The sequence below is a fragment of the Rattus norvegicus genome, chromosome 5, assembly GCF_036323735.1.
Source record: "Rattus norvegicus strain BN/NHsdMcwi chromosome 5, GRCr8, whole genome shotgun sequence".
Lineage (NCBI taxonomy): Eukaryota > Metazoa > Chordata > Mammalia > Rodentia > Muridae > Rattus > Rattus norvegicus.
Window position 1 is genome coordinate 67,528,396 of NC_086023.1, and position 22,218 is coordinate 67,550,613.

Below are 22,218 nucleotides of genomic sequence, written 5' to 3' on the forward strand. Positions count from 1 at the left end.
CATAGCCCCTGCTGCAGTGTGGGTCCTGTGCTCCTAAGGGCAGCAGCTGGTACACAGGGACTGCTGCATGCTGGGCACAGGGCAAGCTCTTCCCGTTCCCACCCACTTTCCCATTCACTTTAACAGAGACAGCTGAGGCCCCAAAAGATCCAGTCTGCGGTTGGAAGTGACATTACTGCCATCATTGGGAGAACATTTTTACTTCACTTTTTATACTTTAATCCCATTCCAAGTCTTAAAACATGTATCACTTAAATGCTGTTTTTCTCTGTAAATTTTATTTTATTATTTAGCCTCATATTTATTGGTCCTTTTATGATTTTTAAGTTCCATATCACTTTTAGAAAGGACTTCCTGTTTACTATTTCTCCAGTCTTCCATGAAATCTTCCAGTACCTGTGTGGTCTCTTTTCTTCTATGTAGCTGTTTGCCCCATCGGGACTAGTTCAGTATATGATGCAATATACAAGACTCTTTAGCTGGGCGTGGCTTCACATATTTTTAATGGTTGTATCTTAGTTAGGGTTTTACTGCCGTGAACAGACACCATGACCAAAGCAAGTCTTAGAAGGACAACATTTAATTGGGGCTGGCTTACAGGTTCAGAGGCTCAGTCCGTTATCACCAAGGTGGGAACATGGCAGCACCCAGACAGTCATGGTGCAGGAGGAGCTGAGAGTTCTACATCCTCATCTGAGGGCTGCTAGCAGAACCCTGACTTCTAGGGTATTAAAGGCCAGGACTGGGGTATTAAAGGCCTTGCCCACAGTGGCACACCTACTCCAACAAGGCCACACCTCCTAATAGTGCCTTTCCGCTGCTTTAATGCTTCTTTTTGTAAGCATTAATTATTATAGAAAAATAATTCAGAGAACCTTTCAAACAGATGTGGGGAATCACTTGGAGCAGGGAAAAAAGGGACGTGTTCATGTGTTCGCATAGCCGCTACCCCAATGGTTCTCACCCTGTGGGTCTCCATCCCTTTGAGGCCAACAACCCTTTCACAGGGGTTGCACACCAGATATCCTGTGTATCATACATTTACATTATGATTCACAATAGTAGCAAAATTACAGTTAATGAAGTAGCAACAAAAATAATTTTATGGTTGGGGGCCACCACAACTTGAACTGTATTAAAGGGTCACAACATGAGGACCGAGAACCACTGCCCTAGCTTGTGAGCCAGCTCCCAGAGCTCAACTGCACAAAGGCTGAACCTGCAGCCTCTTGTTTTGTATTCCTTAAAGAAAAAGGCAAACAGACTTAAGTTTGGCCTGGGAACTCACCCATGGTAAAACAGGGGTCTTTTTTTGTTTGTTCATTTTTTTGAGGCAGGGTTTCTCTTTGTAGCACTGACTGTCCTGGAACTCACTCTGTAGACCAGGCTGGCCTCGAACTTAGCAATTCGCCGCTGCCCCTTGAGTGATGGGACTAAGGTGTGCAGCACCTCCTCCTGGCTGAACAAAGGTCTTTATGTAGGTGCTAATTCATCAGCTTCACTGTGCCTTGAATCACAATCCATTCTAAATCAGTCTTCCTCTAACTTCAGGTACACACCCCTTGACTATGCATTGCTTGGTGAGCGCCATGAGGTGATCCAGTTCATGCTGGAACACGGTGCCCTGTCCATCGCAGCTATTCAAGACATCGCTGCCTTCAAAATCCAAGCGGTCTACAAAGGATACAAGGTCAGAAAAGCCTTCCGAGACCGGAAGAACCTCCTCATGAAGCACGAACAGCTGAGAAAGGACGCTGCAGCTAAGTACGTGTGAGCCACTGAGGTGGCCGTGAGCTGAGGAGGGAAGCTGGGTGGAAATATGGGGGCTCTGGATGGATCAATGCCTCTGGCACCTAGCTCTGCCCTCCCTCTGCCTTCAGAGGACTGAGGCCTGAACGAAGGAGGAAGACCCAGCATAGAGCAAGCTACCAAGAGAGAGCTTACCTTCTTGCTCCTCCTGGCATGTGTGGGTGTGTGTGTGTGTGTGTGTGTGTGTGTGTGTGTGTGTGTGTGTGGTGCATGCAGGAACACATGTGTACATACTTGGAAGGGCCAAAGGACCACAAGTGTCAATCTTTGAGTGCTGTCCACCTGGTTTTGAGACAGGTTCTCTCACTGACCTGAAGCTTGCTAAATAGGCTAGCCTGGCTGGTCAGAAATACCCCAGGATCTGCCTGTCTCTGCCTCCCCAGCACTGAATTACAGGTATGTAATATATGTAATATACCATGTGTAGCTTCTTTTTTAAAATAGAGTCTCCCTATGTAGAATAGGTAGGCCTTGAACTCACAGAGAACTGCTTCATGGGTCAGGAGAATAAAAGTGTGCACAACCACACCCTGCCTGCTTTTTAAAAACATGAGCTCTAGGGGTTAAACTCAGACAGTCATACTGGAGTGCAAGCACTCTTAACAGCTGATCCATCGCCCTGCCACCTCTTTGTTTTTTTGAAAGGAACTAATATCTAACCTACTTTTGCTAAATGGATGATAAATCTAGTTTTGATTTAACTAAGGCAACCACATGTGTAGGTAATTGGCCCTTCCTCCCCATTTCCTAACAAACCAGTGTAAATACAGTTAGTTGCCCCATGTGCATGGGGAGGAGGCAAGGAAGTCAGGACTTCCTGCAAATTCTAAGAACAATGGATACTCAAAATTGTTACATAAAATGGCAGAGTATTTGCCTAATATAATATTAATGTCATGTAAATTGTTGTTACAAAGTATCATTTAGGGAACAATCTACAGTGTTCATCACACAAATGGTACTTTTTTCTAAATTTCCAATCTGTGATTAGTTAATGACTGCTACAGAAATATTCTAAAAATCTGAACCTTATTATATTGACAAGTACTCTGCTGATGCAGCTGTAGATGAGTGTCCCTGGAGGCTAACTCCCCGGCTGTATCTTGAGATTCTCCAAGTCTTGAGTCCTCAGCTCTTGAATATTTCCATCTTTCCCACAGTAGAGAAGTGTAAGTGTGATAAAGAACAATTAAAAAAATAAAAGAGATACTTGGTGCGAAGTGAAAGGATGCTATGCATTGGGATGCTAACTGTAACGTCAGCCCTCCATTGGTAAGCTTGCAGGAAACACGGAAAACGTTCTGTGACTCTGAAGACACGGAAATAGTGGGCATCTTAGTTTGGGTTGCTGTTGCTATAATGAAATACCGTGACCAAAGCAACTCCGGGAGGAAAGGGTTTATACTACTCACATTCCCACATCACAATCCATCATCAAAGGAAGTCAGGAAAGGAACTCAAAAAGGGCAGGAGCCTGGAGGCAGGAACTGACAGTGAGACCATGAAGGGACGCTGTTGACTTGCTTGCTCTGTCCATTAGCCTGGATGTCTGAGCTGGTCCTCAGTAGACCATAGAATCCCAAAGAAGTAGGCTGTAGTGCCAGTGGAGGAATGAACTTGCCAGCAAATCAAGGCCAAGCAGGCAAAGAGCAAAAGCCTCCTTCTTCCACACCTTATATAGGCTTCTAGCAGAAGGTATGGCCCAGATTAGATCTGAAAGACCTGTATTAAGGCATGTCCTTTCCCAGCTCAAAAGATCTGGATTAAAAGTTTGTCTTGCTACTTCCAAGATCTAGATTAGGAGTGGATCTAATATCCCTCACAGGTGTGCCCTCCACCCTTGGGCTTTATTTCTAGATGTAGTCAAATTGGCAACCAGGTATAGCTTTCACAGCTGCCAGCTCAGGGAATAACATATTACAACCTTTTTTAATGTTATACCCATATTTACATGCTGTACATGTGTTCCTGTGTGCACATGCATACTGTGATTGGAAAACTGAGGACATCCGTGAGTTTCAGTCTCAGGAACACTGATCACCTCCTTTGGTGTAGGGTTTCTATTAGAGTGGAGCTCAGTAATTAAGCTAGATTACTTAGCCAGTGCGTCTCAAAGGTCCTTTGGTCTCTACATACTCACCACTGGATTTTCAAAAGGGCACCACCATGTCTGAATTTTTACATAAATTCTGGGAACCTAAATTAAGGGCCTCATGTTTGCAAGGCTCTACAGCGTGGGCATCCCTCAGCCCACCTCAAACCGCCTTTCTAAGCAGGTATGCACTCCACTCTCAGCTTGCAGCCTCTCCCCTCTCCACGAGGCTGGCTTCACTGTTAGCCAAACCCTCTGCACACCTTTGTTTTATCCTTCGGTAAAAGTCCTCTGCATGTGGGAGACAGATGTAAGGAAACAGTTCACATGACAGTGTGCTTAGCTGTAAGTGAATGCTCTCTCTATGGGATGGGATGTTGTACCAGAAGGGGGCCTCATTAGCGGGGTTGTTGAAAGATTTCTAGTAAATGCCTGACACGTTGGGTCCACCAGAACCTGTGCAGATCCCCCCAGACTGTGATAGTTTTACTTACAGACTTGGACCTAAGATGCTGTGAAAAGTAAGAATTCAGGATTCAGTGGTGTTACCTTGAAATGTGGTATTTCCCCGGATGAGACCCTTATATCACAGAGCAACAGTTCTCACTCCCACTCAGCCTCAGCTGAGTAAGAACTGATGCTGTATGGGCCTCGTGTCACTAAACTCTGATGTCATTACCTAGCTCGCCACAGCTGCCATAAACAGAGCAGTGCCTGGACACAGTGGTTACCTGGGTGGTTACCCACAGTGAGTGTGCCTGCTTTCACATGTGACGCCCAGTAAGGGATTAAGACAGAGCCGCAGAGCCACCCTAGCACAGAGCAGACGAGTGTAGAGCAGTTACAGGAATGTGGTCTCTTTCTCAGAATATCCTGTGCACGTTTTTTAAGCCTTTCATGTGAGGAAAGCCCCTTTTGACGGATCTGAATTTTGGGCATTTCTGCTCCTGAACTTCAGAGGCACGAAGTGTGATCCTCAAAATGAGAGTGCTCCCAATGGCACAACATTTCAAACCTCAGAACGGGTTATTCCCAGAGTCTTCTATTCACTATCTTAGTCCCAGGTTCACAGTGGGAAACAGGAAGTAAAGGAAACACAGGTATACCGTGGGCTAGTGTATTTCCCTCTCCTTAGGGTGCTATACCTCCAGCTTATGGAAGGGTCCTCCAGAATCCAGTCAGTGCTCCAAAGGCAGTGTGGCTGACACTGCATTCCCTCAGTAAGGGGCACACTCACCCCAGCTCATGCTGCATCACTTGCACAGACAGGAGATGAGTTCTTTCCTGCCCCTTCTCAGCAGAGTGAGAGGGAAGGGAGCCGGATGCAAAGCCAGCCTGTGAGATTTACTGTCATGTCCCTCTCTAGTAGACTACCTGATCTGGGGCATTCTTCTGGTGTCAGAGACTCCCAAGTCTGCACGGGAAGCCTCATCTCCCTCTCCCAGAGGGACCACGGGTTTAGACCATCGGCACCTTGTGCTTTACATTTCTGTCTTTCCCAACATGTACTTTGGTATCCTAGGCCAGAGGCTTGAAACAACAAGGGGATTTAGAAAATGCCAGACCCACTCCCTCATTGTTATTCCAGTGAGGTCCTCCACAGTAGAAGAAAGAGCCTCTTTGCTTTTAATGTGTAGCTTCGGAAGCTAACATTTGGGAACTCTTTTAAATGGCAGCTGGGCTTGATTGTGATCCTACTGCAACTTAAACTGGGGAAGCTGCAGTGTCTACTGTTGTTCCTCACTTACAGACAGACATTCCCTTACTGGTGTCAGTGTTGAAAAGTAGAATCCCTAACACTCAACCGTCACTTCCCTCACTCATCCTCTTAGACACTCCCCAACTCATCCTTGCGTGGACCCCACCCATGCACTCGTCACTAGGTAGACCCCACCCCTGCACTCATCCTGGTGTGGACCCCACCCCTGCACTCATCCTGGTGTGGACCCCACCCCTGCACTCATCCTGGTGTGGACCCCACCCCTGCACTCATCACTAGGTAGACCCCAGGAGAAGCTCTTAGCAATTGCTCTCAGTTGTCTCACTTTAACTCCCGAATGTTATTGCTTAAAGCCCAAGTCATTGTTTGATTTGTCTTTGAGATTTTGCTTTAAGAAATAAAACCCAGCACTCTGCTGCTGCGTCTTTGATGAGGCTGTTCCAGGCACATGTATTATCTCAATGCCCACTTCTCATTTAACCATGTTTGGACGTCAGCAATCACCTTTGTGAAGTGAGCAAGTGAAAGGGACTCATTAAACATGAAGGAAAGTGATCTGTAATTCATGGTGGAGAAGTTGGGAGAAGCAAGATTACAGATATATTCCCTAAGAGGTATTGTAGAAAGTCCTAGCCAAGAAATGCCCATACTCACTTAGAAGCACTTTATAACTCATAGGGCACTGCTTACTTAACATTGCTGCCAGAATAAACACAGTACAATTTACCCGCCAGAGCACAGAGTGGAACCAGACTCAGGCAGACCTTGTCTATGTCAATCACTTGTCTTCCTTGAAGCCTCCTGTTTACAGGATTTTATTTCACTCTCATCTCTCTTACTCGTCCTTCCTCTGTCTTTTGATTTATATTGTCTCCACACATCCCTCTGGATGGTCCTGGGGACAGGTGATAAGAAGGTACAGAGTCAGCCACACAGACTCCGGGAGTCAGGTGAGAGGCAGAACCAGACTAACTTGTGTGGAGTTTTGGGTGTGCCTTTATACCCTCCACCTGTGCCCCATTGGCCCATGACACCTTGCGTCCTGTAGCTGGCACCATCTGATTGGCTGGCCAGGTCATGCGCCCGTCGTCATTTGTCGCCATGTGTCAGGTAGATCTTAAGGTTGTAAGACGCGAATGCAGCTGTTGTGCATGCATGGACCATTCTGGGCCACCAGTCAGGATATGCTGGGCCGCCAGTCAGGATATGCTGACTCATTCCTCCTACACAGGGCTTCAAGACCTGTCTAAGCAACATAGCTCGAGACCCTGTCTCAAATTTCTATTATTATTATTTTTAATTAGATCATCTCTCTAGAAAACCTCTTAATAGTCTCCCACATTACCTCCTGGAACTCTGATCCTCTCTCTTCAACTGCCCATTGGGCATTTGCTACCATCCTATTGGACCACTTGAACACCACATTTTGCTCTTGAATACCAGTATTGTCTCCAGGTCTCTTTTTTTTCTCCACTCCAATGCCCACACACCTTCAGACTCGATGGTCAACTATCTCAAACTTTCTCTTCTTCCTCACTGACCCCACTGAGAAACCTGGGCTTCCTTCTGGCTAGTACGAGACTGAGATGGCCTTGTAGAGATACACAGTAAGTCCAGACTGCCTGCCCAGTATAAGGAGTTCTGTGTCCTCAAGAAATCAGATGACGGAGAATTTTGTCTCTCCAAAGATCAGTGTCTGACACTTCTTTTTTGCTAAGTCATGTTTAATCACATGAATGTATGTGTGTGAAAGGAAAATTAATACAGATTTAAGGTTTAAAAATATGAAGTTAAGGGGCTGGGGATTTAGCTCAGTGGTAGAGTGCTTACCTAGGAAGCGCAAGGCCCTGGGTTCGGTCCCCAGCTCCGAAAAAAAGAACCAAAAAAAAAAAAAAATATGAAGTTAAAAGAATAAGTTTCAAAATTCAGACTCAGGGCTAAACACTGTGAAAAGCAAGTCCAGGCAGCCCCGCCCTGCCGCTAGGACTAACAGACCATAAAGATAAAGAAAAGGAATGCAGGAACCAGCCCGAGTTATCAGGACTGACTCTAACCATCTGGCAGAAGGGCACCTCCCCCAGCTTACTCATAGTCACACCTTAACCAGATGTCCTTCAAACCCTGATACACCCCTAGTTTCCAAAATCCTGTACGCTCCAGTCAATACGAACTCTCCTGCTGTGCTGTAATCTCACTGCCATGTTTAAACAAGCCAATCACTTATAGCCACGCCAGAAATTAGCCAATTGTGTGTAACCGCGCCAAACCCCCTAGCCTTCCCTATATAAACCCCTGACTTTTGAGCTTCGGGGTCGACACCTCTGTCTCCTGCGCAGGATACGTGTCGACCCGGAGATCCCCGTAATAGATCTCCGTAATAAACCTCGCCTTTGCTTATTACATCCAAAATGGTCTCTCTGTGTCTGGGGTCCACGATTTCCCGAGACTTTAGAAAGGGTCTCTCTTCAGGGATCTTTCATTTGGCTGTGTCTGAATATGTGCATGTCAGTGCAGTTACCTGTGGAGATCAGAGAGGCATAGGATCCCCCTAGGTTTAGAGTTACCTGCAAAAAGCCCGGCTAGCTCAGTCGGTAGAGCATCAGAGTTACCTGCAGTTGTGAGGGAACCAAATTCAGGTCCTCTGCAAGAGCAGTGCACGCCGCTGACCCTTCTCCCTAGCCTCCAGGGGTATTTTCCTCGAATCTATCCCTCAAAGCCAAAGACAGATGCCTGCATATTTCCTCACAAACCAACTCTGAGGGGTGCTCATGACACCCCACTTCCGCCAAACATCCTTTGGTTCTATAATAGATCATAGATCGTGTTGCAGCCTACCTCCCCGAGCATCCCCACTTCTTCAGGGGCGAGCATTTCACTGTCTTGCTCACAAAGTCATCCTAATCCATGAGGAGTTACTTCTGTGGTCTCCTCTGTGCAGCCTAACTCCTCAGAGCCTCGATCTCCCATCAGAAAATAAAAAGAAGTTTCCTTAATCACGTGGCCTCCAAGGTTCTAGGAATACCTTAGGACCATATACAGCTTTTCACATGTCAAGAGCATATTTCCATTTTAGCAAAGAGGAGCTACAGCTCTTTTCTCTCATTATCAAAGTGACTGGTGAGTCACAGAAGATTTTCTTGTAACTGGACTGAATGATATCCAAGGCCCTTCCAACACTAACATTCTGTAAGCCAAAGGTCCCAGACACACAACGTCTTCTTATTCCCTGGGGAGGAAGTTAAAGACCAAATCCTACTCTACCTGCTACTTGGAGACAATGAATAGATAGACTCTGACAGACGCCGGAAACCAAGCAACAGCAACAGGAAAGGTTACAGCCAAGCCTGCTCCATCTCAAGCAGTAATCAGCTCCTCTCACTAGAAACTTTCCAGCAGGGGTTCAGTTGTCATCTCTACAGGGCATTATCAAAGGGAACTTAAATCGCAGAAAGCACTGGCCCCTGAAATGTCTTCTAAGTCAAGGACCGCGTGAGAGCTGGCTTGCAAGTCTTTGCTCATGGTCTTCCCCCAGCCCCTGCCTGGAATAACCTCTTCCTTCCCTCCTCTCCTGTTTTGACAGTCTTCATAAGGAGTCCTTTCCTGTCTTTGTCTAATTAGTGTCTGCCTCCTGCATCTCCCAATCTCTGCATAGACACCTCAGATGTAGCACTAATCCCTTTAGACAGATCTCCCTCCCTGTCTACAGGAGGATGTGGATCTGGTTCCCCACCTCAGCTGTCAGCTCCTTAAGAGCAGGGACTGTGTGTCTTGTGTCATATCTTACCGTGTGTGGTGTATGGTAAGAATTCAATAAATAAATATTCAGTAAGTGCCCCTGCAGTGGTTCTGAGATCCCCTCTTAGAAGTCATTTGGCCTCTACAGAAGTGTACAGTCTTTTCCCCCCATATCCTGTGTACATGATATGGGTGTAGGTGCAAACACCTTGGCACATATGTGGAGGTCAGAGGACAACTTTGTGGGATCAGTCCTGTCTTCCTACATTCATGTGGGTTTGTGGGATTCAACTCAGGTGATCAGGCTTGCATAGCATGCCCCTCTACCCAACCTTCTGAGATTGTGGCATGACATTGTCAGGCACATGTGTGTTTGACCACATCCATAGCTATCCTGGGACACAGCCCAGTGGCTACGTTGGACATGCCTTCTATGCCTTAATTTCCTTCCCCCTTTGTCACATGGAATCACTGGACTGTGAGTTCGTTACCTCTCTGCTACTGTTACCAAAATGACTGACAGAAACAACTAAAGGAAGAAAGATTTTTAACTCAAGGTCTCAGTGGTGCCTACCCTTCCTGATGGGGAGGTCAGGGTAGCACACAAAGCTCACAATGTGGCAGCCAAAGAGCAAGGAAAGGAAACAGGAAGAGCAGGACGAAATATAGCTTCAGAATCCCGCCTCCAGTGACCACTTCCTCAAGCCAGGCCCCGCCTCTGCCTCTCACCTCTCTACAGCACAATCACCAAGAGATTTATCCATTCGTTACTAGAGGCCTGAGGATCTGTCTCGCAAAACCACCATCATAGGCACACTCTGGGTGTGCTTTATTGACCTAGGCTATTTTTAATCTTGTCAAGCTGAGAGTCTAGATGAACTGTCACAGAGCAGACACTCATGGACGTTTTCCATCCCAAGCTGTGAGTCTCTGTGGCACTTTAACTTGTCCTACTCAAGGCAGCCCATGTATTTACAGGCCCCTTATCCTCACAGTGTACTGGGGGAGTTCTTTGTGCATTTGGTTCTCCAGCCCTGCATGTTGTTACTCATGAACAAGTCAGACCCTGGCAGGTTTACAGAGCAACAAGACAAGGACCAGCGATGTGCTAGAAGATGGAAATTGTCATTTCTTCCCTCTTTGAGACCCAAGGAGCTGACAAGTCTTACCCCTGCCAGATCTGGGAAGAGCACAGACGTATACCTTTGTTATCTGTGACACCTGGACGTTTTAATTAAAAAAAAAAGCATTTCATTAAAAAAAATTCATATTCTTGCACCTGAGGCTGAGTTAAATACCCTCATGAATATGTCATGCCTTTTAATTCTCGTTATTTAGTTCTACAAAAATAAAACACATCTCTTCTCCAGAGAAGCCTCCAGAAAGCAGCCTAATTGATGTTTACAAGTCCCATTCCTTTGTCAGACCACCTGTCATTTTGTCAGTGCAACTGACCTCATCGGAGGCCCAGGAAGGCCTGTGGTAACAGAGCTTGCCCCCTGGCTGCATTTTGGCTTCTTAAATTAAGTAGAGATATTTGGTTTCTTGAAAGAAATGACTGCTCAAAAAATAAAATCTTATGTATCAATTGTGAGCCCCTCTTATTGTCATGAAGATCCATGGATGCCACCATACTTGTGTCTGTGGAAATACCCAACACCATTCCCTCAAAGCCACACAGGTCATCTGCACCACGTGAGGAGCCGGGCCCCCCTCCCTGCCTCAGCAGAACTGCAGCCACCCAGATGTCTCCACCTTCTGAAGTGTAACCCACGTGCCAGACTGCCCACTCGGTAGCACCTTTACTAGCATCTGTGTGGACCCAGCCCTCACTTATGACAGCTGTAGGCTAGTCTCTAGCAGCAGCAGTGAACACTCAAGGTCAGCAGTTGGCAGAGGTAGAGCAAAGCCAGAGCCAATCAAAGCAGGACGTATCCCAGCCACCTGGCCAGTTCTCTGTGATGAGACCAGTGGGCTCCCAGTCAAAGTCATTCCACACAGAAGGACCCTAGGAAGAGGAACTTAGCTTGTTTCCAAACCCTCCAGCATGGCTTCTCTTGACCACTCCCTCATCACTGTAATTTAATGGACTCGTAAGTAGTGACCAGATTGTCTCGCTGAGTGTGAGCAGTCTAATCTGGGGAGTTGCGACACTCTGGTGTCAGCACAGCACACCAGACCAGCTCCTCCCTCTCTGCCTACCAGGCACCTGCTCACCTGTGTGCTGGAGGCAGGACAAGAGATTCCTCACCACAAGACGCACCACTTTTATGTAGGCACACCAATAGTTCTTCAATGATAGGCTAGGTTTCTCTTCTCTTAGCTGTCCCCTCCTGGGTAGAAAATTCTACCCAAGGTGGACCCGAGGCCTAGTCTTCATCCTGTGTTCTCAGTGCCCATAGAGAAGAGCCTCGGAGAATGTTAGGATCCTCCTTCTTTCCCTCGGGATCCCTACGGTTAGTTGCAGTGATCAAATAGGTCCTGCCCAGAGCCGCTCTCTGTTCCTGGCCTGAGCCAGCTCTCTGGGACTGTTGACTGACTTGCCTTTCCCTGCTGCTGGTCTCTAGACCTGACCTCTCCTGCCACGCCCACAGACTGAGCAGAGCCACCACTGCACTGATGGTACCTGGCTTTGGAAGATCACCACAGAGGCCTCACTTGAAAGGGCTTCTGTGGGGTTGGGGATTTAGCTCAGCGGTAGAGCGCTTACCTAGCAAGTGCAAGGCCCTGGGTTCGATCCCCAGCTCTGAAAAAAAGAAAAAAAAAAAAAGAAAAGAAAAAAAGAAAGGGCTTCTGCTTGACTCCTTGGCCGGAGCTGTCTGCAGTTTTCCATGTCATCATTTCTGTTTGTCATGGTCTGTTTTGTAAGTAGAGCAGATTCAAGGCAGTCCCTGTGACTGTGGTCCTTAGTGGCATTCTGCTGAGTTTTCCAAAGCCGAAGGAGAAGACGTGGGGTTTCTGTTAGCTCCAGGAAAAGCAGAATCTGTAAACCATGCAGACTGGTAACCGGGTTAGGTGTATCTATCTCTGCAGTGCAGACTGATCTGTGTGATGATTCTAGGCTACATTCTATAAGGCCTGGTCCAAGGAGGTGGCTGCTAGTCTATTTAGAGAAGAAGTCCACCCTCCAGAAAGTGCATTCCATAGCCATCCTGTGGTGTGGTAGCTCCTCTCGATGTTTCAGTCCACCTTGATGTCTCTCAAGCAGGTGAGGCTTGTTTGACCTTCTCCTCTCCTTTGGCTTTGTTTCCAGGAAACGGGAGGAGGAAAACAAGCGGAAGGAAGCTGAACAGAAAGGACAGCCGGACACAGATCCTCCCAGGCCCCAAGTCCTCCCCTGTCCACCCAGCCCCCAGAATGAGCCCAGTAGGCAGAGCGCAGCCCCTAGCAAACAGCCACCTGCTAGCCACACAGTCCAGAGCCCCGACCCAGAGCAGGGCAGGCCTGCAGGCCAATGTCCAGGCAGAGCCTCCCACAGGGATTGTTCCTCAGACCTTCAGGGAACAGCCTCCAGAAAGCCGAGTGGTAAGTTGGACTGTGCTCTCAGACGACAGCCCATGGACTGGGCCTTTTGCTTGGCAGTCATCACAGTAGCACTGAGGTTGCCACGGTGTGGTCTGTGTTGTTTCCGTTGGCTCTCAGTCTTCTCCTTGCCTCGCTATAGTTCACTAGAACATTTTTAGGCTTCTATCCGAACTGACTTGTGGTGCATTTGAGCATATTGCTTTTGTCTGGTTCTGTGGCTCTGGATGTTACTCAGGTGACTTGGTTCAGTACACTGACTTCACCATGTTGCCACTGAGTAAAGTGTTGAAACTCCTCTCTCGATTAGGCTGCTGTGCCACTTTTAACTGTCCTTGCTGGGACCGCCCACACCAGGTTGCTTGTATCTCCATCTGCAGAATTGCTGACTCCATCTTCTGGCTCTGTGCTTGCACTCACATTTACTTACCCCCACCCCACGGACACACTTAGCCAAAAAGCTCAAATTACCCAAGATGCAATCCACAGACCACAGGAAGCTCAAGAAGAAGGATGACCACAATGCAGATGCTCCCACTCCTTCTTAAAAGGGGAAAAATATCCATAGGAGGGGATATGGAAGCAAGGTTTAGAGCAGCGACTCAAGGAACGGCCATTCAGAGCCTGACACATGTGGCCCATATATATATATACAGCCACCAAAACTAGATAAGATTGATGAAGCTAAAAAATGCATGTGGAAAGGGACCAGATATAGATCGCTCCTGAGAGACACATCCAGAGCATGTCCAATACAGAGGTCAATGCTAGCAGCAAACCACTGAACTGAGAACAGGACCCCCCTTGGGGGGAATTAGAGGAAGGATTGAAAGAACTGAAGGGGCTTGCAACCCCATAAAAACAATGCCAACCAACCAGAGCTTCCAGGAACTAAACCACTACCAAAAGACTATACATGGACTGACCCAGGCCTCCAACTGCATATGTAGCAGAGAATAGCCTTGTTGGGGCACCAGGGGAAGGGGAAGCCCTTGGTCCTGCCAAGGTTGGACCCCAGTGCAGGTGAATATGAGGGAGGGCAATAAGGGGGATGTATAGGGGAGGGGGAGGGGGGAATGGGGGGCTTATGGACAGGAAACCAGGAAGGGAAATAACCTTTGAAATGTAAGTAAAGAAATATATAATAAAAAATTAAAAATAAATCTTCAAATAGAATCGTTGGTGAAGATCAGCCGTTACCATTTTGTTACTGAAATGGTCACCAAATATAATTTATAAAATCATGAAAAAGGCTATTTTAGAGGTTCATATTTCTGTCCTTCAGTTGTTCTTTCTTCTTCCTGATGCTCTAAGATCATCCCTATTCTTATCATTCTCCTTTTGATTGAAGACCTTTCTCTTCAGGTCTATCCACAACATAATCTTGGCATCCCTCCCCCCCTTTTTGAGTTTGCGTTATCACATTCTCAAGGAGTCAATCAGTCAGACCTAGACCCCATCCTTGGTCATTTTTTTTTTTTTGGTTCTTTTTCCGGAGCTGGGGACCGAACCCAGGGCCTTGCGCTTCCTAGGTAAGCGCTCTACCACTGAGCTAAATCCCCAGCCCTTGGTCATTGTTTTTATCATATTAGGGCACTTTCTTCTGGACTCCTAGATAAGGAAGCCATTGTCACTCACCATGGTCTTCCTCAGGAACATTCCCGGGTAGCATGACATTCCTCTGTTTTCAAGATGCTTCATTATCTTTCAATAGGTCGATAGGTCTTACCGTGGGTTTCTGATTTATCCTATTTGTAGTTCGTTTGGTGTCAAGAGTCCCCAAGACTCTTTAGTTTAGTCAGCTCAGGAGTATAATTGTACTCAGAGCTATGATCTACAGTTACAATACCCAACGCAAAATCAGCAAAGTTTCTCCACACAAAGGCCAGAGGAAACCAGAAGCTGGCTTCTAGAAAATCTCTACACATACACACACACACACACACACACACACACACACACACACACACACACACACACACAGAGTTACTTCAGATGTAAATTGTAATGACCAGTTTCACAACCTTTTGTCTTCCAGAAAAGCCTAGGACTCCATGATTTTACACTGAAGTACACTTGCTTAGTGACACACAAGTCCCACTCCAGAAGGAAAGTGGGTATTCACCATGGACCACAGGATATGCGCAAAGCAATTTCAGGACTTTGAACTGTTCTTCTAAATTAGTGTGATGAGAGACTCCCCAAATCTACAGGCAACTGCTGATAGGGTTTTATTAAAAAGCAAACAGTATCTTAGTATGAGTCATTTGAAAACTGCAATCTCACTGTCACTTAGGGCTTGGGAGTATACTGTTTGCCCCACAAGGTAGTTCTGGGTAGAAATAAAACAATCTAGGGTTTATTCTAGCCCATGACCCACAGATCTTTAGTGACCAGCATCTGTATTAAGCCAAGTTTCTAATCTAACCATCCATAACTTCCTAAACGTTTCTGGGGCTCCATTGTCCACTGCAGTGTCAGTGTGTCCCCATGGTAGTCCCCGAGTCGTGTGGGGGTCTATTCACGCACAGATTCTTTCAGCTGGCATTGGCCAGTGCCCGTGATACGGCAGCCATGTTGAAGTCTGAGTTCTTAGGGCCTTGCAGATGGCATTTCTATATAAATAAAAAGTGCTTCTTTAGCACAGCCACATCACCTCTGTAAACAAGGCCGTGCCTCTGCGTTCTGTGCCCACCCTCTCCCAGCCACCCCGATTCTGAAATTTACCCTCGCTGTTATTACGGACATTCTTGTCTACGTTTCCCACAGACTGCAAGGTGTGTAAACACAGGGCTGCTGGTGTCGTCTACTGCCGTATGACACTAAAACTGGGTTGCTTAGAAGACCAAGTCATCATTTCCCAGGATCCTGTGGTTTATCAGTTCCCCAAGGGAGAGCAGGTTGAATTGCGCAGTCTCAGATAGGCTGCCTCACTTGTCTGACCGCCAGTGCTGCTATCACTGGGGATTCCATGACTTTGTTATATGTCCTTCCATCCACCAGCAAGCTAGGCTGACACCCTACATAGTATTCTCAGGAAACAAAGGCAGAAGCTTCGAGACCTTGGAGAAACAAGCTGTAGAATGCACATGCCACGCCGAGTTGATCATCAAGAGTTATGAGGCATCCCAGACTGAAGCTCCCACTTTGTACTCCCTGGGATGAGAGGAACTTCTGGCCATTAAGTAGTCACGTCTCCATTTGGGTCACAGCTTGCTGGTGTGTTTTGGCATGAGAAGGAGTCTCCTATCTCCGACCAAACTCCCATCCCAACAATCGCATCACACTCGAAGTCCAGGTGTGCTGAAGGGTCCCATGTGGGACCAATCGTGAAGATGCCTTGTCCATGATCTCACATGCCTGAGTCACATCAGTCATGTGAGACCAGACCATCACAGCTGATGGTCTTGTCCAGGCAGAGTAGGAGGCCCAGCCCATAGCAATTCAGAAAGCCTGCCCATCGGATCACCAGGCCCTGCCCTCCTGACTCCTTAGCGGCTCCCTGTGCCCTACTCTTTAGCAGTCCTTCCTTTTCCTAAGAAACAGCTCCAGTCTGAAGCAGAATGGCTTTCTCAGCCTGTTTCCTGCCTTTAGAAAATGGACTCTCTGGGCTTTCTGTATTTTAAACTGTCTTCCCAATTAAAACTCATGGTGACCTCTGTGATGTGAGTCTCTCAGGAAGTCACTCTATGAAAGGTTCATTTCATGTCCTGAAAACCGCATCCATACTTCTTTCCCAAACAGGCTTCCTGTGTGTCTCATAATTCTCGGAGAGGATGCTCTAAGAGCCTTGGAAATCTCAAATGTTCCATTTTAAATATTTTTGAGGTCCCAATAAGGGCAGTGCTGCCACGCTTTGGGCTTGATCTTTATCCCAAGACACACACACTCTCTCTCTCTCTCTCTCTCTCTCTCTCTCTCTCTCTCTCTCTCTCTCTCAGACTCCAGATCTCGGAATAAAATGTTCAAGTTTTCTTTTCTTACCCAGCACATCCTGAGATCTTTGGTTTTGGTTTTTTGCTTTGTTTTTTTTTTTTCTTCTGTAAATTTTGTTTACAGTTCATTCTTTATAGCCCTTTCTCCCCACCCCTCAGCATCTGTAGCTTTTTTGTTTGTTTATTTGTACTTATTTCCCTTTATTGAGACTTTTTCCCAAATATAATATAGTTTTTATTTTGAAATCCAGTAAGTAAATCCATGTTTGTTATATGCATTCATGATTAAGTAAACGTGCATTAATTTAGAGCATGTATGCTTGTGTGTGTGTGTGTGTGAGAGAGAGAGAGGGGGGGGTACACATCTGGAGGTTAGAGGACGTTTTGTAGGGATCTTTATCCTTCAACTATGTATGCGGATGAACCAACAGAAAATAAAGACAAGGTCACACTACAAATTCTACCTTTGCTCTTAGTGGGGCTGAGCAGAAAGGAAGGAATCCAAACCAACCAACAGCAATTACTTAATGTAACATAGAAGCCAGGCAGAGCTACAAACCTTGTAAGTCTGCCTGCAAGCCTGAGGACCTGAGGGGTTCAATCCCCAAAACCCACCTTCGACTTTAAGGCAGTCAGTATTTCTTCCTGCCATCAGGAGACCACCGAGCAGCCTCTCCGAGTTCACCCGGTAGTGTCCTGCCTCTTAAGTGATTGTAGGGACCGAGTCCTGAATAACAAGGTTTACCCCTCTCCAGACCCCAGCGACAATTCCTCCCTGCTCTCTCTCCCAGCCTCACTGCAGCCTCTTCATTGCCCTAGCAGTTTCTGCTCAGCCAGTCCCAAAGTCAGTGTCAGGTCTTCCGTTAGGGCAGCGCCTTTCTGAGGGTTCCATTCCTATGCGGTTATTGTTTGTGGTTACCCCAAATCCAAGTGGCTTAAAGGAGCAGTTCTTTGTTTCTTGAAATGCTGAGGGTTAATTCTGCAGTCTCTAGCTGTGTCACCTGGGCTCGCTCACTAGGTGCTAGAGGCAGGTTGACTGGGCAGGAAGCCAAAATGGCCTCTTTCATATGTCTGGTGAATGCTGATGACCGAGGGGCCTCAGAGCTCTCGGGAGCCTCAGGTGCACAACATCTTCATCAGAGTCCAAGGAGAAGGCAGAAGTAAGGCCTGAGAGTACACTCTAGAACATTCACAACACTTGTGCTCCACTCTTGAAAGTAAAGTGCAATTCCTCCTCTGAGTGGATGACACACAGTCACATTGCACAGGCTTGTGCAATGTCAATACAGAAGTGGGGGGTGGCCCCCCAGCACCCCAGCATATTCTCTGACAGCAGCAACTGTGTCATCAGTACTTTGCATTCCCAGGACCTCACAGGGTGCCTGGCACTACAAAAGTAATCGAAGAAGTAGTTGGGTAAACTATCCAGAAGTAAAACACCAGTGTCAGCCCTGAAACTGAAAGTCTCTACTGGGTGCATGCTCTAACAGATGAGCTTCCGCTCAGCACTCTCCGTCATTCACTTTTCCTTCAGCAGACTCTGGAGCCCACAGTCCCAGCTGTGGAGAATTAGCAGCCAAGGCCGAGGGCCACGTCACCGTATTCTTTCCTCCAGCACACACTGATTACCCAGGAGCCTCAGGTACACAGCGCCGCTCGCTGATGTGCACCTGACTCCGTGTAACTGCACGAGATAGGGCAGTGCACACCAGCCTTTTTCTAAAGTGCCCTTCCATAATGACACTGCAAAGCCAGTATGCTGCGGACTGGACAGAGACCATGGTGGCTTCCCACCTGGGACTTCGGCAGTTTCTGATAAGCACATTGTCCTTTAATCACATTGCTACTAAGTTGACTCCTCCTCCAGGGACCCAGTGCTGTGACACACTATGAATAGACTCCATGACCAAGGCAACTTAAACAACAGTTTACTGAGGCTTATGGTTTCAGACAGTGAGTCCATGGCCCTGGTGATGGGAGCATGACAGCAGGCAGACAGGCTTGGGTGCCAGAGCGGAGAGAGAGCTAACTGGGCATGGGGTGGCCTTTTGAGAGCTCTAAGCCCACTCTCAGTAACATGCCTTCTCCAACAAGGCTACACCTCTTAACCTTTCCTAAACTGGGGACCAAGCGTTCAAATATTTGAGTATATGGAAGCCTTCTCATTCAAACCATTACAGTATATTCTCATGCAAATGATACTTGTTTATAATATGTAATCTCATATATCTCTGTATATGCATATACTTGTTCTCACTCGCTCTGCTGACTTAACTCCTGAGCCTATATATTTCTGGCTGAGAATTGAACACTGATATAAAAAGCTGTGGAAGGAACTTGAAGCCTAAGCTGATATTCAAGCCTGACAGTGTGAGAACTAGCAATTCAAGATGCCCGTGGTCCCATCCCCAGAGCTCAGACACTGCACGCGTCAGGCTGCTGCCCGTCTCCTTGTCTCCTTGGACATGGCTGTCCAGGGTCTAATCCCAAAGAACACTTCTTAGCAGGTTCTAGGCTGAAAGACTGACCTCCAGACCTTGGGATCTGTGACCCGAGGGCCGTCTTCATCACTGCTTACAAGAGGCTCCTGGAGTCGGCTGTTATACTTCTGCCTGGCTGGCTCAGCCCGTCCTGTGCATGCTATCACTTACTCTGAACTCTGTGTCCTCAGCGGAGCACCCGTCAGCTCTGCGTTCCAAAAGCGGAAGTTCCTTCCTGATGCTGACCCTGCTGCACTGAGAATGCATTTCCTACTTTATGTGTCACATTCACTTTCTTTTTCAAACATATCTTTAGCATATTTTTGAGCTCATGTGTGTTTACCCAACTTCCAAGAGACCTGATCCTGCCCTGTGTATATCAATTATTGTTCAAAGCAGATGGCTCCTTTGTGCATTTTATACTTTTTTGACTGTGATATCATCCTCAGAAGACACCCTCTGTGTATGCAGGCTTAGCTGAGGACAAGTCACACGAATGCAATATTGCATATGCTTTTGTAGGACATCTTGGGATAATCCATGCTGAAACCAGTTTGTACATTCATGTCTCATATGGTTAAGAAATGCACACCAAACCCGCATGGAATACAAGATTGGTCTCAGGGTCACAAGAGAGACTTGACTCACTTAGAGTCTAGGTTGAGACACATCTTCATCTCCTAGTGCTGGCCAGCACACGTTAATGTGGATGGTTACTTCCAATAGGCAGAGCCTCTCAGGAGCTCCGTCTTCTTGGGTCTTCACTCCTGTTAACATTCACAGCCAGGTAAACAGTAATACCGCCCTTACCCGCTTCACTGCGGACAGGCCAGCTTACACCCTTGTCCTTCTGCCTTTCAATTCTTATTTCCTGAAAGGCAATGGGAGGCCTCTAAAAGGATGTCCCTGCTATTCCAGGGAGTGACAGGATGCTTTCAGGCTGCCTAGCCCATCAGGTTGTTAGAAGAGTTTTGTCCTGATCACATTACCATGGTTACTGTGATGCTAATGGACGCGTCTGCATCTCTCGTGTGAATAAATGCATGGAGCTGCCCTCGCCTGGGAGTTTCACACACTGACTATTATTCTTTTTCCCTGTCTACCCAAGAATCCCCCAGGGAGCACTGCAGAGGCGCCTCTGCCGGCGTGCACCCCAGATCCTGCGAGGATGGTGATAGCTACAGGCATCAGGGAACATCCTCTGCGGAGAAGTGCAGAGGTGAGACCAGTGGCGAACACCAGCGGTGTGAGCAGGGCCCAAGCAGAGCCAGGCAGCCCGTGTCCACTGGGTCAGCGGGGCCTGCCGAGAAAGGAGAGGACTCCAGCCCTGCCATTACAAGTGCTTCCCAGCGGGACCGCCCCCGGAAACCCAGCAAGAGACAGGACGGGGCGCCCAGGTCCAGAGGTGCGTCCCAGAAAAGACGCACCCATCAGCTCAGAGACAGGTGCTCCCCCGCTGGGTCCAGCCGGCCTGGCAGTGCTAAGGCGGAAGTTGCCCGCGCTGATCAGAGTTCTGTCCACCATGACACACCAAGAAACAAGGTGACCCAGGACAAGCTTGTAGGAGGGGTCTCCTCGGATGTGCCACTCAGCACAGAAGAGCTGGGGTCAGGATGCCAGAAGCTTTATGAGGACCTGTGTGCATCTCCGGAGAACAATGTGGCTCACGGCCCCCGACCTGGACAGAGTGTGAATATCCACCTTCTTCCCGTAGAACAGCGCCTGCTGATAATCCAGAGGGAACGGAGCAGGAAGGAGCTGTTTCGGAGAAAAAACAAGGCAGCGGCCGTCATCCAGCGAGCTTGGCGAAGGTAGGAGAGCAGGGCTGCCGTCGGCCGCACGTGCTACTGTGACACCCCGTGCTGTCTGGTGTGCGCTAGCTCAGACAGTGAGTGCTGTCTTCAGGATGAGAGCGATTGGATGGAGCCTTTCCCTGACCTGTATACCTCTCCCTGCCCGCACTTTACATGGTGTGAGTAAAATGAAGGAGTAACATGCCCGGACAGGGCAGTAAAGAGAAGCCCTGGTTTGCAATCACACCACCCAGCTTTTCACTGCAGCTCTGACATGACCTGATTTAAGCAAATCTCTGTGCCACCCCCCCCTCCCCGCCCTCAGTTTTCCCATTTTGGAGGTGGGATTTATCAAGCCTTGCACCTAATGTTTATGATAGGCTGCTATGATGAGATAATGTCTGCTTTGTTAACTCTGGTGCACCATATACAAGATCTTTTAAAAATACATGTTTTAACATTTATCGCACACACGCATGCATGCAAGCATGTGTGTAATGAAAACTTGTGGGAGCTGGCGCTCTCCTTCTAGCATGTGGATCTTGGGAATTAGATACAGGTCACTGGGAGGTGGCAGGTGCCTTTACCAGTCCAGTCATCACACTGCTTCCACACAAGTTTTTTTCTTAATCTCGAACTCGGGAATTACTCATTCTCAAATATCTAAACCAGTGCTTAGAAACACATGATTGTGCATGGACTATATAAACCATCGCACTCTGAGTTGTGGCCTAGAAGCTGGGGTGGAGGCCATGCGACAGGACTGAGACTGCATGCAGACTGACACCTTTGAGTGGGTCAGGTTTTCTTGTTTCTCAGTCTCCCTCACACCATAGTGTCCTCTATCCAAATCAAGCCTTTCTTTGGTGACAGCACAGGGCAGGGGCCCACTGGGCTCAGTGGGGTTGCATAGCCTCTAATGCTGGAGTCTAATGGTGGCAAAACAATGGTCACCAGGAACTCTGTGCTGTGTGTAACATGGCCTCAGGAGAAAAAAGAAGGGGCCAGAAAGAAACAGTAGAAGCAGGGAGCAGAGCAACCAAGCTAGACAGAGGCCTCTGGGAACACCTCACCAAAGACTGTGTAACCCAGGCCAAGTCATCTGGTCTGTGCTGATGCAGCCCTTGTGACA

General features: G+C 47.6%; 1 protein-coding gene and 1 long non-coding RNA gene across 7 annotated transcripts in view; one reads left to right on the forward strand and one right to left on the reverse strand.

The window, feature by feature from the left end:
* LOC102551711 (uncharacterized) overlaps positions 1-20,518 on the reverse strand; it is a 55,768-nt gene extending 35,250 nt beyond the window's left edge. The window contains exon 1 of the long non-coding RNA XR_005504760.2: positions 19,342-20,518. This is a non-coding gene — a long non-coding RNA (uncharacterized LOC102551711). The remainder of the gene's footprint in view (positions 1-19,341) is intronic.
* Positions 1-22,218, forward strand: part of Invs (inversin) — a 152,845-nt gene that overhangs the window by 121,885 nt on the left and 8,742 nt on the right. For 2 of the 6 annotated variants that reach the window (XM_039109856.2, XM_039109857.2), the window contains exons 12-15: positions 1,552-1,764; positions 12,610-12,881; positions 20,402-20,512; positions 21,008-21,104. In XM_039109856.2, coding sequence (XP_038965784.1) covers positions 1,552-1,764; positions 12,610-12,881; positions 20,402-20,512; positions 21,008-21,104 — 693 coding nt within the window. Of the gene's footprint in view, positions 1-1,551; positions 1,765-12,609; positions 12,882-20,401; positions 21,105-22,218 lie in introns of those variants that run through there. The other 4 variants (NM_001107932.2, XM_039109855.2, XM_039109860.2 and 1 more) reach the window with 3 other exon arrangements.